The sequence below is a fragment of the Rattus rattus genome, chromosome 2, assembly GCF_011064425.1.
Source record: "Rattus rattus isolate New Zealand chromosome 2, Rrattus_CSIRO_v1, whole genome shotgun sequence".
In the NCBI taxonomy this organism is placed as follows: domain Eukaryota; kingdom Metazoa; phylum Chordata; class Mammalia; order Rodentia; family Muridae; genus Rattus; species Rattus rattus.
In genome coordinates, this window is record NC_046155.1 from 199174945 (window position 1) to 199191191 (window position 16247).

The window sequence follows — 16247 nt, forward strand, 5'->3', positions numbered from 1 at the left end:
GGCTTGTGATAGCTGGTTTATGACTCGTTACCTACTTCTTGGGAAACTTGGGTTATAGGGATTTTAGTGGGGACCCAGCTACTGCATCTTTGCCAAGAGCTGGAAAGAAAGGCCATACACTCACCTTGGCAGTACTAGCAAACAGTGTCAGCAAGATGTCACTGAACGTGTATTCTTTGGTATAGTTGACCAAGGCACAAAATGAATGTTCCATTATAGTGTATGCAAAGTAGTACTGGATGTGTGTACACACACACACACACACACACACACACACACACACACACAGAGTGGGATCTTGGTGGAATCAAGGAGTAGGGATCAGAGCCACGCCTAAAAATGAGACCACGAAGAGAATTACGTCTTTTAATTTTATGTGTTGGAGGTATGAGGTCCATCAGTCCTCCACACAATACAGTGTGCTTGTAGAGAGTCTGACTTCCTCAATGTTATAGGTAGAAAGTGTATTCCTGCCAAAACAACATATCTCACAAGTGTGTGGCTCTTAAGCCAGGCCCATGACTCCAGAGTCAAGAGTGGTGTCCAGAGCTGGCCTTTTGCTAAGACATTCTGTATGTTCAGATGGTTAACTGACCTTTAAGCTGATGAAACGTTTTCCTTTTGAACTGTTGAGTATGTTGATCCAAACACCATACTCGGGATTTTTATTCAGGTAGCAATATAATTAAGAGATGAAAGGACCATTTTGAGACAGTCCTGCTGTGTTACTGTTGGCCTCACACTGGGCGGTCTGCCTCTGCTTTCCCAGTATGGCTGGGCTTCCCTATGTAGCCCAGGGCTCGTCTGGAACTTACGATCTTCCTGCTTTGGCTTCCAGAGCCTGGAGATTCCAGGTGTGTGTCCCATGTGCACTGACAGGTCCTTGATTTAAAGGGTTGATTTAAGAGTCACCAGTAGTGAACGCTGGTTTTTTGGTTGCAGAACTTGACTACTCTCTTCCAGTGGTGCTTTCATGATCACAAGATCAGAAGACTCTCCCCAGCTCGAACATTACCTTAGGAAGTCAAAGTGAGAGTTACTACTTTCACGGTAGAACTGAACTTCATTTCCTAAGAAAAAAGGCCATTTTCACTTGGCTCACAACTCCCTAGTGATTGTTCATTGTGTCAAGTTGACAAACCTACCAGCACAGCAATGCAGGCGACTGAAGACTGCTGTTAATGTGTCCCTGGAGGAAGCACTGCCTTTCTCATAAGGAGACACAGGCAGGTGAATGGATACTAGGCTCCACGTGGCAAACTAACAATTAAAGGGAGCCAAGGCTGTCTTGAAAATACAGGACCACACTTAATGCATTTACAAACCAGTCATCTGAAGCAACTACTTAGGAGTAGCATGCAGGGCGGCTGCTGACCTCAATGGTGATGAGGATGACGATCATCCACTCCAGGCGGAGCGCTCGCTTCTCATTGAGGTGATTGCGCATTAGGTCTGTTAGTTCCATGCAGTGTTGCAGTTTTTCATTCATGACCTGCAAGAAAAATCTTAGTGTTGTGCATATCTAGTAAAGAGAATACAGGTAAGAAGGACATGTTAGGTCATCAGATTCTTGCTGCTTAGTCTTCAAAGATGACCAGCTGTTAGCAAAGTGTTTAGTGACTCTATTTAGAAGCATTTTTGTAAGGCAGTTTTGTTTTATTGTGTATGTTATGAATGTGTGTAGATGGTTGTGGGAGCCAGAAATTGTCAAGACCCCTCAGAGCTTGTATTAAGCTTTTGCGAGCTAGCTATATGGGTGCTGGGATCTGTTTTTTTGAGAAGATTTCTCTGCGTAGCCCTGGCTGCCCTGGAGCTCCCTCTGGACACAAACTCTGCCTGCCTCCTGAGAGCTGGGATTAAAGGCATGCACCACCACTGCCCGGCAGGTGCGGATCTCAACTCTGGTAATCAAGCCATCTCTCCAGCACTCATTTATTTTGGGATGGGGGTCTCATAACCTAGGGTGGCCTGGAGTCTTCTTGCTCCCACCTCCAGGAATGCTGGTATCCCATGAACCACCACATCAGTGCTGGTGACTGAACTTGAGGCTTCATGCTTGATGGGCAAACAACCAAATCAGTTATGTTCCTTGGTCCCTTTGTATTGCAGGTTCAAAAGAAATACTTTGCATAATCCATGACTCGTGGATGTTTTAAAAATAGGGTTCCTAGTATTTTATTAGGCGAACTTGAAAGTTTACTCCAGTTTGAGTTCTGCTATGTGTGCTGAAGTAAGCACAAAGGTACCTGCCTTTTTACGAAGACATGTAGTGCCTGTAAACAAACCCGCCACTAGATGGAACCACTATTAGCTGAACTGGCAAAGGTTCTGGGTTATGACGCCCTGCCTTTGATAAGCTGGTTGGAGTTGGGTGTGGATGGGTGTTTCACCAAATAGAATCTACCTTTAAACTTACTTAGAACCTGTGCACTTCTGAAAGCTGTGAAGTCAGGGGTCATTTCTAGTTAGTACAGTTAGGCCAATGTGAGCTGCAGTCCAGGCATGACAGCTTAGCATGTCATACTCAAGTGTTTGCACAGAGTGTTTCACTGCTTTACCAGTGAGGGTCAACACACAGAACACACCAGCTGATAAGGCCACTTTGTAGTTTCTAATCTACAAGTGTTTAGGATGGGCACTGTGGTCCTTTTGTCTTTATCTACTGACTGTTTGGTCTTGGCCTCTAATGTATTTATCTTTTAAGATCCCCTCTCTTGATAGCCCTCTATTTCAAGTACGACCACAGAACAGAGAATGTGTTCTCTCCCAACTTTATTGCTTTAAGAATAATCTGTGCAGTGTTGCTATCACAACTTTAAAGTCTCCTGGGCCTGGGAAGGGCTCAGCAATGGGAGTGGTACTGCTCCTGCAGAGGGCAACCAAGGCTGTTCCCAGTCAGTACTCCTGTCAGGCAGCTTGCTCACAAGTGCCTACAACTCCATTCCAGGGGTTCTCATGCCCCCTTCTGGACTCTGGGCCTCTGCACAGACATAAACATGAGGAACTTTCCTGTAGAAAAGTATTATGAAATCCCAATACCTGGAGCAAAGGCAGGCCAATTTCAGAGTTCAAAGTCAGCATGATCTACATAGCAAGTTCTAGGGCAGCCAGAACTACATAGACACCCACCCCCCCCATCATGAAAAAATTTCTCTTGTTGATTAAACTAAGTTTTCTTTGGTTCAAAGCTGGATTAACCCAAGCATTTGGCATAGGCCAAAGTGGTTTCAAAATCTGGAGAATAAAATGTGTTCCCCTGTTTATTTTACAAATATAGTAGTTATGGGGTTTACACACTAGGGGGGCGGAGTAATTGCTGCTTTAATGGATACCTAAGAATGTCAGTGTGGAGGGCCTGAGATCAGTTGGAGACCCAGGAAGGGAAATGCAGCTAGATGAGTGGCTAAAAGTTACCAAGGAATGGGGGGGAGCAGAGGTCAGGAAAGTGTATGTACAGGTAGCAGTAGAGACAGTCTTGAGCTCATGGCTATATACTAATCCATTAAGTTCATGTGGAAACAGGAACAGGCCGATTCTAAGAGAAGAAACTACCTCTTGGTGGCAGTCAAACTACATCTCATTGTAGTTACTACAATGAAACCCATGGAGAGACATCCAAAAGGGAAATTGGAATACTGGCTGCACCTAAAAACTTGTCACCAGAAGCTTTATTTTCAAAGTAGTGGAGACATAATTTACATAACACACACCCATTCTAAGCATCATATTCTGAGAAACCTCTAGTAACCTCTTCTACCACCACAGTTCACTCGTCCCTCTGCAGCATGTTATCCCACCTGCCAGCCATTCCTTTTGAGACCAGGTCTCATGGAGCCCAGGCTGGCTTCTGACTCACTGTGTAGCCAGGGTAGTATGAGCATATGTAGGTCAGTGTTTATAAAATTAAGCTGCTAAAATTAACTCCCATTTTCTCAAAACCATTCTGGCAGGCAGATTCTAAGATTCCAGCTAAATGTTCCTGATCTGGTAAACTGACTGTTTTAAACAGAACGCAGCAAAAGGGCTGAGTTGCCTGGGCCTGTAATTAGGCTGTGAGATACTGCCTTGTGTGTTGTTCTCTCTAGCACTCTCTTACCATGCACTCAGTAGTAGAAGTCTATGCAGAAGCTTCTCTGGTGAGGAACTGAGACCTTAGTGCAACAGCCTGGAGGGCCTGAGTCCATGTGCAAAGGCAGGGTGTGGATCTTCCCAAGCAGGCCGCAGTTGCTTGCAGCCTTGTGAGGAACCCTGACCCATGAAACTAGGAGAAAGTGCTGCTCTAAGCTGCTAGTTTTAGGGAACCATGTACACCACAGTTAGCTGAGGCCAGTGTTGAAGAGGCCTCATTTACACAGAATTTTGGTCTCCCTCACATCTTCAGCCTGTGTACTCTCCAAACAGGAAAGATGTACTTGTTTCATCTGTCCCAAAAACCTGGATTAGCCAATGGAACTACCTTGACTTAGTCTACTAAAACAAAGCCCTCCAGCACCAGCAGTCAGTCTCTCTGAGCCAGCTAAAGGTGGCATGGTTTGGAATGGCTGTCTTTGTCTGACATTTGGCAAGTTTCTCTACTTTCCTGCATTAGAAGACACAAAGGAACACCAGGATGAGTGAGGACTGTGGGTACCTTTGGTGGGATTATTAATGCACAGGACAAGGGTCTGGGCAAGGTCTTTTTTTTTTTTTAATTACATCTTTTGCTGGATAGGACATGAGATGACTGAGAAGTGAGGGGAAGTAGTATTAAAAAGAGGGACACAGGACAAAGCTGAACTCGCTGCTCTAGGCAACAAAAGAACTGGACTGTAAAAACTGTTGTTTGATAGAATAAAAGTAACAGCAACAGAACCTTTCAGGCTGTTAAGATGGAGCAGTGGGTGGAGGTGCTTGGTGCTGAGCTGAGAACATAAGTTCAGTTCCCACCTCAGGATGGAAGGAAAGAATGGAGTCCTAACAGTCGCCCTCTCACTTACACATGCACACCCTAGCAGCAATGCATTCACCCACTTACTCCCATCCTTGATAAATGTAAAATCGGCATTATGCCTGTACAGTTGAAGCGGATACTAACTGGGCAACAGAGAAGGTGGTGGCTAGGGAGATGGTTCAGCTGATAAAGTGCTTCTCATACAACCAGGGGGACCTGATTTCAGGTCATTAGCACCTAGATTTAAAAAAAAAAAGTCTAGGCACAGGGCCTACAAGAAGGCTCAGCAGGTAATGGCACTACCAACCTGGGTTCAATACCAAGAACCTAAGTGGTAGGAGGAGAATGTTTCCTAATCTGCATGTGTGCTGGCATAAATGCACACACAAGTGGCAAATGCAACTACAAGAGAAAATGGGCATAGAAGCAAATGCCCATAATTCCAGAGCTGGGGAAGGGGTGGGGATGCGGACACCCTTGATGCTTTTGCTGGCCAGCCAGTCTTAGGAACTAGTGAGCTCCATTCACACTGAGAGAGAGACCCTGTGTGAAGAGAATGGTAGAGTATGGAGAGATGGCTTAGCAGTGAGGAATACTTGCTGCTCTTCCAGAAGACCTGAGTTGAGTTAGGTTCCCAGCAACCACACTGGGTAGCTTCTAACAACTGCCAGTAATGCTAACTGCAAGGGATCTAATACTGGCTTCTATACTCATACACCTATACACAGGCACCTATGCATGTGGCAGTACACACACACACACACACACAGAGAGAGAGAGAGATAAATATACTTTTTAAAAGGTGGATAGCCACAGAGTAAGACTGAAGTTACCCTCTAATGCACACACACACACACACACACACACAGAGATAAATATACTTTTTAAAAGGTGGATAGCCACAGAGTAAGACTGAAGTTACCCTCTAATGCACGTGTACATTTACATGTACATGTACAATGAACACAAGCATATACCGCACACATCACATGTAACACACAAACATGTGTAGCTACTTGGGAGGCTGAGGCAGGAGGAGTCCCAAGTTCAAGGCTAGCCTGGCAATATAGTGAGACTTACATTCCCAAAATAAACAAGGACACAAGCATTGAAAACAACAGGGAAATCTCAGGAGTGAACCTTTGACACAGAAAGCTGAGAAGTGGAGCCAAATGTGACTCCTGTTTGTAACCCAAGGACTAGGGTTAGAACAGGAAGATCATGGAGTTTGAGGCTAGCCTGGGCTACAGTGTGATACTTTGTATCTAAAACCCCTCCTGTAAACATGATTTCTACCTTCCTGCAATGTGGTCAAGGCTGAAAGGGTATCTCTAGTCCAGATTGGTCTTGAGTTCAAAAGCAACTGTCCTGCCAATCTCCTGAGAAAAAAGGCTAGAAAGTGGCAGCAGAGAGGACATGAGGAACTGGGAATCCAATAGTATTTTTCCAGATGCTGAAAATTCCAGTCATACTAATTGTAGCAAAGAATGTACTTCCCCACAAACCCTGCCCAAGAGGGTTTCTATGTGCAGTCCTGGCTGTCCTGGCACTCAGAGATCAGCCTGCTTCTCCCTCCAGAGAGTTGGTGTTATAGGCATGCACTGCCACTGGACCACAGACCTTAACTCTTCGAGTGATGCTGAGGAACTGGCAGGTCTTGTCGTAAAGCTCCTCCAGGTTCGCCCTGTCCCAGTAGAAGTCAGGGGTGATCAAGAAGTCTGAGCTCAGGTTTATTCGATGCCTAAATAAAAAACGGACAGCTGAGCTTCTTATTTATGGTGAATTAAAAACCAGCTACTATATAGCCCATATTTTCACAGTGTAATGTGAGCACACTCTTAAATGTCACTCTTCAAAAAATATTGGAGAAATGTACTCGCACACACCTGAGCACCCCAAAACAAAACCAGGAAGTAAGGAACACCAGGAAACCGCACCTCTCCTATACCTGCAGCTTTAGGTTCCTCTATATCCTTTTGGTCATTATGCAAACACAAGACAGGCAAAGATACACTGGATCCCTTTCTGCTAGCTTTGTAGGCTAGCCTGGTCTGGAACTCCTTATGTAGCTCAGGCTAGGTTGGCACTGGGATCTGCAGTCTGTCTCTAGTGTATTAAGAATATTAAGGTACTGTGTGTGCTGCCACCCTGGCCCACTCTCTTTATTTTACCCATCCGTGTATTCCATGTCTGAGCTTACTTTAAAATTACTTAATTATAGGAGACTGATGTTGCGTAGTGTGCTGGCTGGTTCTGTGTGTCAGTCTGACAACAGCCAGTCATCAGAGAGGAAGGGGCCCCGCTGAGATCCAGCTGTAAGGCACTTTCCCTACTAGTGACTGATAAGGGAAGGCCTCGTCAGTGGTGGGTGGGGCCATCCCTGGGCTGCTGTCCTGAGTTCTGTAAGAAAGCAGGCTGAGCAACCCATGGGAAGCAAGCCAGTGACTAACATCCCTCCATGGCCTCTGCATCAGCTCCTGCCTCCAGGCTCTTGCCCTGCTTGAGTGCCTGTCCTGACTTCCTCCAGTGATGAACTCTGAACTAGAAGTATAAGCCAAATAAACCTTTTTCTCCCCAACTTGCTTTTTGGTCATGGTGTTTTGTAGTAGCAACAGGAACCCTAACTAAGACACATAGTAAAACAAATACAAGTAGCTGTCATTCTTTTAAAATGTTGGAGAACAAAGCAGAAATACAGTGGTCTCTTTGGCCCACAAAACAATGCAAAACCCTTTACTCTCCAAGGATAAGGCAGGCCTGAAACACTTGGTATAGCTGTCTGCATATTTCTCATGTATAGATTTGTATGTATGTTTCTATTACGAGAAATAAAAATATTTTGCTATGCAAACGGAATAACTCCATATAATAATTTGAAATTTGATTTTTTTTGTTTTGTTTTTTGGGTTTTTTTTTTTTTTTTTTTTTTTTTTTTTTTTTTTTTTTTTTTTGTGTTTTGAGACAGGATCTCACTGCCTGACCTGGAACTTACTGCATATACCAGGCTGCCCTTCACTTCCTCCCACCTCCAGAGTAATGGGACTAAAAGACTCGAACCACCATATCTGGTACTTTTTAATTTTTCTAAGACAAGGTCTCAGCCAGGCGTACTGGTGCACGTCTTTAATCCCAGCACTTGGAAGGGAGAGACTGGAAGACTTTTGAGTTCCAGGACGGCCCTGTCTACAGATTGAGTTCATCTTGGAAGAAAAGGAGGGAGGGAGGGGGGAGAAAGAGAGAGAGACACAGACAGAGAGACAGAGAGAGAGACAGAGACAGACAAGGTCTCCTGTAATCAGTCTACTTTGGCCCCAGACTTGTTTCCTAGCTTGAGAATTACCTTCTGGTCCTGTCTTCTGCTTCCACGAAGTGCTGGGTGTCAAAGCCAGGGCTGTGCCTGCTAGACAGACACGCTACCAACTGAGCCACAACTGCAGGCTCAGACCTAACTTTTTACCTAAGATACTCACTCAGCTTTGTTTCTTCTCACAGATCATTCTATCTTTAAAAAAAAAAAAAGGTTTATTTATGTGTGCATCTTTGTGTAGATGTGTGTGTGTGTGTGTGTGTGTGTGTGTGTGTGTGTGTGTGTGTGTGTAGATGTCCTTAGAGACCAGAAGAAAGTGTCAGATCTAGATTTGGAGGTACAGGTGGTTGGGAAACAGACTTAAGTTGTCTGTGAGAGCAACAAGACTCTTAATTGCTTTTTTTTTTTTTTTTTTTTTTTGCCTTTTTTTTTTTTCCGGAGCTGGCGACTGAACCCAGGGCCTTGTGCTTGCTAGTCAAGCGCTCTACCACTGAGCTAAATCCCCAACCCCTCTTAATTGCTTTCTAGTCCTATTTTTTTTCGTTTTAAAAAAAGAATTATTAATGTGTTTGTATATGGTGTGTGCGAGAAAGCATGTAGAGGTTAGAGGACAGCTTTGTGGATTGCCTGTGTTTCCAAGCTTTTACTTGGGTTCCTGAGACCAAACTCTGGTTGCCAAGTTTGCTGGCAAGTGCCTCACCAATGAGCCACCTGCTGGCCTGTTACACTCTTTGTAAAGATTAAAACAACAGGGTAAGGAAAGTCAGGCTTTGTAGAAACTATTCAATTTGAGAATTAAGTCTATTTAGTCCTAACTTTTGAGTTTATAGATTATGCTTGTATTAGTTAGTGGGGCAAACAATCTCTCCTACTTCTCACAGAACACAGTCTGTGTGGCTCTATGGTCGGATGCTCTTTATGAATGAATACAAATGAGCATCTCTGCAGTAAGAAAAACACAGATGCTGGAACACAGACCCACTCTCCTGTGGTTGGTCTAAGCTTGTGGGAAGACAGTTCTCAGGAAAACATGTCCAAGGAGCTTTGGGCACGTCATTCTGGAGAAAACTAGATGACACTGCCAGAGAGACCTCCGCAACCAGGATGCATCCCTCCACAACGACAGGAACTTGCCACAGTTAAGTGACAAGCTCTTCCTCACCTGTACAGTGTCAGAAGAGTAAAACTTCCTGGAACCATTGTCTTGTTTTCCTGGGGGTCTTGTGCTAAGTGACAGGTTTAATGTAGATGAGTTTTGCTCTTTCTTGTAAACCCATCAGATTTCCTGACGGTCCTAACAGAGCCTGCCTGCTCCTCACGGGGGTGGAGGCTGGGGGGGGCATTTTTCCTGCTTATTATAGTAAATGTTTTGTCTTAAAGAAAATCCATCATTTACAAGAGAACATCTTACCTGAGGGCAAAGAGCTCACCCATTTTCTGCATAACTTCTTTATGAGACAGTTTGACTTTCTTCCCAGCTTTTAAAGCCTGTTTGGGGACAAAAAAAAACAAAAAAAAACAAACAAACCCAAAACCATATACACAATGGTCCGAGTATGTGGGATGTGCCTTTGTGGACCCCATGAACCGTAGTCAGGAAGTATTAAAAACCATCCGTTTGCCAGCAGGCATCAATGTTTTCTCTGTTATTCTGTATGCATTACAAAGAACACTGACATTTTAGACAAACTGACCATGCACAGCTTTTGTGCCCTGGGTGGTGAAGACTCCTGGAACAGTCAGTCAGTCCTCCAGGCACCAAGGAACACTGCACAGACAGCGTTCTAATACTTGGTCTAATGATGTTAGGTCCATGTAGCCAGTTCTCAGAGGTCACTTCATTTCCTATGGATAATTTAGATGCCTTGCCCAGGTGAAGTCCTAACTCATCTCCAGAGTTCAGAATGCTATTGCCCTGAGGTCCCTCGCTCCTTCCGCTACTGCTCAGACATCTGTCTAAGGCTTTACCCACAGCTTGTATCCTTGGACAACTGTTAAGACTTTCTGAGGTGGAGCAATGGGAAGACACGAGGCCACTGGCTCCACAGCTTGGCAACTGGGGTCACTGTGCCTCCCTTCTCGCTGTTCCCCAGCCACTATGAAGTGAGCAGCACCTTGTCCCAGCAAGTGCTCCTAGCCACAAGGTGCTGCCTCACCAAGGCTTACTAACCAATGTACCTGCTTCAGTATAGCACGAACCTACCAAACTGAGCCAAAATAACTTTCCTCCTAAGATGCTGGTTATCCCAGGTTCATGTCTACAGTAAGAGCAAGCTGATATATCCGAGTATTTGCTCGCATGTATGTCCGTGCACCACATGAGTGCCTAGTGCCAGTGAACACCAGAACCGCGAACTGGACCCCCTGGATCAGGGGTTACCGCAGTTGTGAGCTGCCATCTATGTGCAGGGAACCCAGGTCATCTCTCTGCAGGAGCAGCCCGTGCTCTCCATCCTATGTCCATCTCTGCAGCCCATTCCTATCTCTTAACTGAAAAGTGCGTTCTCTTTCCCTAGAATAATCACATTATTCTGTTATGGTAAAAACCTGGGACTCTGTGAGTGCTGGGCAATTGTGTCACCACTGGGCTCCACGCTGCAGTGTTGTCCCTTCACTGAATCACACTGAAAACACTGCAGTCACAGCAAAGTCATTTCAAGTTTTCAAGTCACAACCAATGTGGAATTCTTGATCCTTACTTCATCGTTTTACGTCTAAGTGTACTATGGTCTCTGTAGCTTTTCTAGGTACTACTTATATTCACTTATGCATATTACTATGTTGAGCAATTAGTACGTTCCCCCAAGAAACCAATTATTGATAAAAAGCACAGAGCTGATATAATTACCTCTGGGATGGACTGAATAGACTCAATAAATTTGTCCAGTGTTGCTTCCCAAATAGCCAGTTTCACTGGGGAAAAAAGGGGGAAGAGGGAAGTTTTCTTAGCATCATGCTCAGACGCTCAGAGTGCATGGTGCACAGTGCCTCTGTTGCCCGTCACTAAGAGGCAAATGCACAGCTGGGCATGGAGCGCACACGTGACGCCTTAATTCTGATGATTTCGAGCCTGACCCAGGCTATAAAAATGATATTTTTGTCCTCTAGTATGACCCAGACATGAGAAGGCAATGAAATATATTTTACTTATTCAATTAATTATTTATTTACTTACTTACTTTTGTTTTTTGTTTTTTTTGTTTTGTTTTTTTTTTTTTGAGACAGTGTTTCTCTGCATAGCCCTGGCTGTCCTTGAACTCACAGAGATCTGCCTGCCTTTGCTGCCTGACTGCTTGGATTAAAGGTGTTGCACCACCTGGCCCAACAATGGAATTTTTAGTCATTTTAATACAAAACAAAACAAAATTTAAAAAAGCCAAAGAACTAAAACTTTAAAGCTAAAGATAAAAGACAGCTTTAAGGAGAAGGAGGGAGTAGACTCCAGACTTCTAAGTCTGTTGGCAGAACACAGTGTATCTCCTAGAATTCCATAGTTCCCCATGTCTCAGAAACCCAGAGGGTTTGAGTCACACCTAGCTTTTACAGGTAGTGCTGTGCTTGAGGCAGGGTTAGACTTTGATGGCCTTTCTATACTCTTCAGGGCTGTGAGTGAATCACAATACCTCAGAGGCTGCACAGAGGAAGCCCTTACAGAGCACCATGGTTTCTAGATCTCAGTATACAGGGCTGGCCTATCTCTGAACTAGAGTACTAAGTAGAGTAGCCATGGAGAGGAGAGAACAAAGGCAGTGCCAGGAATATGAAACACACTTTGGAGAATGGAGCTCTGACAGGACAGTAACAAGGAAGGAGCAACCAGCCCACAGTAGAATTCATACATTTTGTCCTGAGAATCTGAAATCATGATCCAATGCCTAACAATATGGCATCTGTGGCATCTGCAAAGCAGCAGTTTACCTGAGAGGCAAAGAGCGTTGGAGAAGGCAAACTTCTCTAAAATGGAGTCATCTAAGTCCAGCTCAGAATTCAGCTTGATTTCCCCTCTGTGCAGTTTGGATTGCCCCCTATGAAAAGAAAAAGCATGTTCAAACTCGTAAAAGCAGCTGCTCTTCTGAGAAAAACCTTACCATCTTTCAAGAAGCCACTTTGACAATTTTGTTTGTTTGTTTGTTTGTTTGTTTGAGACAGGGTTTCTCTGTGCAGTCCTGGCTGTCCTGGAACTTGCTCTGTAGATAGGCTGGTCTAGAACTCACAGAGCTCAGCCTGCCTCTGCCTTCTGAGGGCTGAGATTAAACGTGTGTGTTGCCAGTTTGGCAACAATGTTTTATTACATTTTATAAATATCCTCCTACCCTTTGACCCACATGATTCTATTCCTAGGAATTAACCCACAAAAATAGTCAGATAAAGCTTGTGTACTCTGAACTTTTTTACTGTATTCCGACAGTGTAACACTAGGCTAGCTCAAACTCATGGGAATTTTCCAGCCTCATCTTCTGAATGCTGGGGTTACAGGTCTGAGATGCTCTACCTAACCAACACGCTGCTGTTGAGCCACTATATGGGTGCTGGGAACTGAACTGGGCCTCTGCAAGAGCAGCCAATGCTCTTGACCACTGAGTCATCTCTTCAACTCCACAATAAACTTTATTGTCAAATGTTCATCATGAAAACATCATGAAAAAATGACTCGATAGAAAGATATAGTAGACTAGTAACTCCACAGAACAAACAGGCTAGACCTAATGGCCTAAGCCTGTAGTCAGAGCACTGAGGCTGAGTAGGGTCTCGAACTACAGTGAGAAACTCAACGAGGCTATTGCCTATCCATGCTTCCTCACCCGAGAATGGCTGTCAGGTCCTCACAGTTCTCAAGGTGGTTCTCTTGTATTCCCTCGTTATGTTTCTGTCTCAGTCAAAGTCAACTGGAAAAACATGGATTTCCTTAAAAGAAAATCCTTCCTGGAACAATCTGATAAATTGTTGGATGACATGGTGAATTTAGGTTGCTTACAAAGAACAGGCTTTAATTTTGGAATAATACTGCTATTTCTTTGCATTAGCTGATACCGCGAGAAGTTAAAAACAAATCCTGCTTTTTGATGTAGGTGCTGGCTATCTACCAGTAGCTTAAAGATCTCCATATATTCGCAATGATCTCTGTTAGCTTCACAGCTCTCCAACCCTCTTCATGCGTGTGCAGAGAAACTGCTTACTCTGTTTTTGTGTAGTTCAGCTCTTCGTTCTCCCAGTGAACCAGAGCCACTTCATAGGGCTGGGTTTCGTGTCTCTCTAGAACTTGCATCACGTGCTTCATCTAGGAGAGAAGGACATTCGTTTGTGTCACACCAACTCCCTTGTAAACCATGTGGGTTTATTTGCTCATGATGGCGTCCACTATTTTAGGAGCATGTTTTCTGAGTCTTAGCTTTAAAGAAAAGGCAAGTTCACTATGACAAGTAAACTAACCGATGACGGGATGTACATTTATTTATTTCAACATTGGAAAGAGCAGATGAGCATAAAAAAGAAAATAAAAATTACCATTATCCAGCAATGGAAAGAAAAACCACTCCTAATATTACAGTTTATTTGTTAAGTCTCTTAAAAAAAGAAAAAAGTACAGACAAATTATTTGTGAAAACTAAAGAAACAGGGATTGGAGAGATGGCTCCTTGGTTAACCTCATTTGTTGCAGAAGACCTAGGTTCAGTTTGCAGCACCCACATGGTGGCAAACTGTAACCCAGTTCCTGAGGACCTGATGCTGTCTTCCGACTCCCTTAGGCACTCAGCATTGACACGGTGCATATACAAACAGGCAGGCAAACCACTCACATACATAAGCTAAATTTAAGAAAAGCTAAAGCAACATAAAGGGGGAAAATGGTCCTGAGTCCTGATCCTGAGGTAACTGTGATTAAACCTCGTAAATACCCTTTACATATTTTTTTCTGCAGGGCTAAGGACAGATCCTACATGTATCCACATGGTTTCTATGAACATCATAAGTGTGATCTGTTTCTTATATGAATGGAATTATACTATGTTGTAGACTGGGTTTATTGCTTATATATGTTAACTGAGTTATCCCAAATTACAACTCGCATGTCTGCATGTAAGATACTGATGGTCCCTGCCTCAAGCTGGTTCTAATTGTTAAATAAAGTTGGCAGCAATCAATAGCTGAGCAGGGAGACAGAGGCAGGACTTTGAGGTTCCTTGGGGATGGGGGGAGGAGAGGAGAAGAACTCAAGGGAAGGAGAGAATGGTCATTGCCCTGAAAGGAGAAGGTCCCTGCCTGAGAAGTGTAGGGCAGAGACCAAGATGCTGCCAATGTGTAAGAGTTGGGGATTGTGGACCATGAGGGTTACTGGCCTGGGTCCATGGTGGCCAAGATAGAACATAGGTTTTAGTAAGTAATGATTCAGGAATACCTGAGGAGTGTGTCAGCCATTATGTTGATAGAAGACTGTGTGTGTGTGTGTGTGTGTGTGTATACGTGTGTCTTTCAGGAAGTTTAGCGGATAGCAATACTACCACTCCAATACTATACATATAGACATCTTCACTGCTAGTCTCCTTAAAGGAATGTGCAATTCATTTATAGACCTTGAATCTTTATCCTTGTGGGATGATTTCCATTCTCTGCCATCTTAGGGCATCAATTCTGCTGCAAATGTCTTTCTGCTGTGAGGTATTTCTGGAAGAACTGCTAAGAGTTAAGGTACAGCCCTATGGCCAAGGCCCACCATCCTAGAAGTGTGACTACTGTTGGTACTGGAAAGAAGGGGGCAAGGGGAAGGGGAGGGAAGAAAGAGGGGTGGGGAGACAGACATGCATGCTTAGAATCCTGGTAAGTATTCCAAATTACTCTCTAAAATAGCTTTTCCTTTTAGAATCTTAAATGTTGATGAGTGCTTATAAGGCGGGGCCTGTTATCAGCCTTATGTCTCTGCAGTGCCAGCCAGCCACTTGTCACATCCACTTTGTTATCCCCACCTGTCCTCCCCTGAGGTGTGTGTATCTCCTTCCTCTTAGTGAATCTGAGAACACAGAGAAGGACCGCTCTGAGATTATTCACAGCTCCCTCTAGGATCAGGATTTCAGGGGGCCGAGAAGGGGTGTGGCTCCTTTCATGTAACCCCAGAGACCACCTCACATAGCAACTGCTCCTTCGATTCTGCATCACAAGTGCCATGATTACAGGCATGTATCACCATGCCCAATTTTCGTTTTGAAGGCAGATTTTCTAACTCAGGTACTGGTCTCTATCTCATAATCCTCCTGCCTCCACCTACTGAGCTCTGGATGACAAACAGTATATTGGTTGCACTTATGAGAGTCTCATTTTGTATCATATATTGAAAATGTAAGACTGGTATATTTTGTAAGGTGAGGGAAATGGGATAAATCCTGGGTGGTACACAGAAAAGCAGCTATGCATTCTATGATGTCCCTGTACTTCAGGCTGCAGATTGCTGAGTGCTAGTGACAAGTTATTCTTAGACTACTCTACTTCTACATGTTTGTGCTTTATTATACTTACAGTTTTGTCTTTTACATTCCAGAACACAGCAGCTCCTTCCCTGATTCAAGAATAGCAGAGTCAACCTCGGCAAAGGGAGAATACATTCTTTTTAGATTATTTATTTTGCCTCCATGCATGTATGTGCACTGTGTGAGTGACTAGTGTCCACAAAGGGTCAGATGAGAGTGAGAGATCCCTGGAACTAGAGTTACAGATGTTTGTGACCCACCAATATATGTGCTGAGAATTGAATGTGCTGGGTCCTCTACAAGAATAACAAGTGCTTTTAACTGCTAGGTCCTCTCTCTAGTACCCAGAAGACATTCTTCAGGGTCAGACTGAAAGCTGTGTTTAGGTAGCCTCTGTCACAGAGCTTCTCAACCTCCCTAATGCTGCGACACTTTTTTTTTTTTCTTTTCTTTTCTTTTTTTCGGAGCTGGGGACCGAACCCAGGACCTTGCGCTTGCTAGGCAAGCGCTCTACCACTGAGCCAAATCCCCAACCCCGCTGCAACATTTT

The 16247-nt window shown here is 44.1% G+C and overlaps 1 protein-coding gene across 1 annotated transcript in view; it reads right to left on the reverse strand.

Moving 5' to 3' along the window:
- Positions 1 to 352: 352 nt before the first annotated feature.
- The window catches only part of Rmnd1 (required for meiotic nuclear division 1 homolog), a 33910-nt gene continuing 18015 nt past the window's right edge, over positions 353 to 16247 (reverse strand). The window contains exons 5-12 of the mRNA XM_032894800.1: positions 15747 to 15786; positions 13415 to 13515; positions 12156 to 12262; positions 11086 to 11150; positions 9649 to 9725; positions 6551 to 6671; positions 1376 to 1492; positions 353 to 1015 (exon numbers count right to left, since the gene is read on the reverse strand). Of these exons, the coding sequence (XP_032750691.1) occupies positions 986 to 1015; positions 1376 to 1492; positions 6551 to 6671; positions 9649 to 9725; positions 11086 to 11150; positions 12156 to 12262; positions 13415 to 13515; positions 15747 to 15786 (658 nt within the window). The 3' untranslated portion in view covers positions 353 to 985. The remainder of the gene's footprint in view (positions 1016 to 1375; positions 1493 to 6550; positions 6672 to 9648; positions 9726 to 11085; positions 11151 to 12155; positions 12263 to 13414; positions 13516 to 15746; positions 15787 to 16247) is intronic.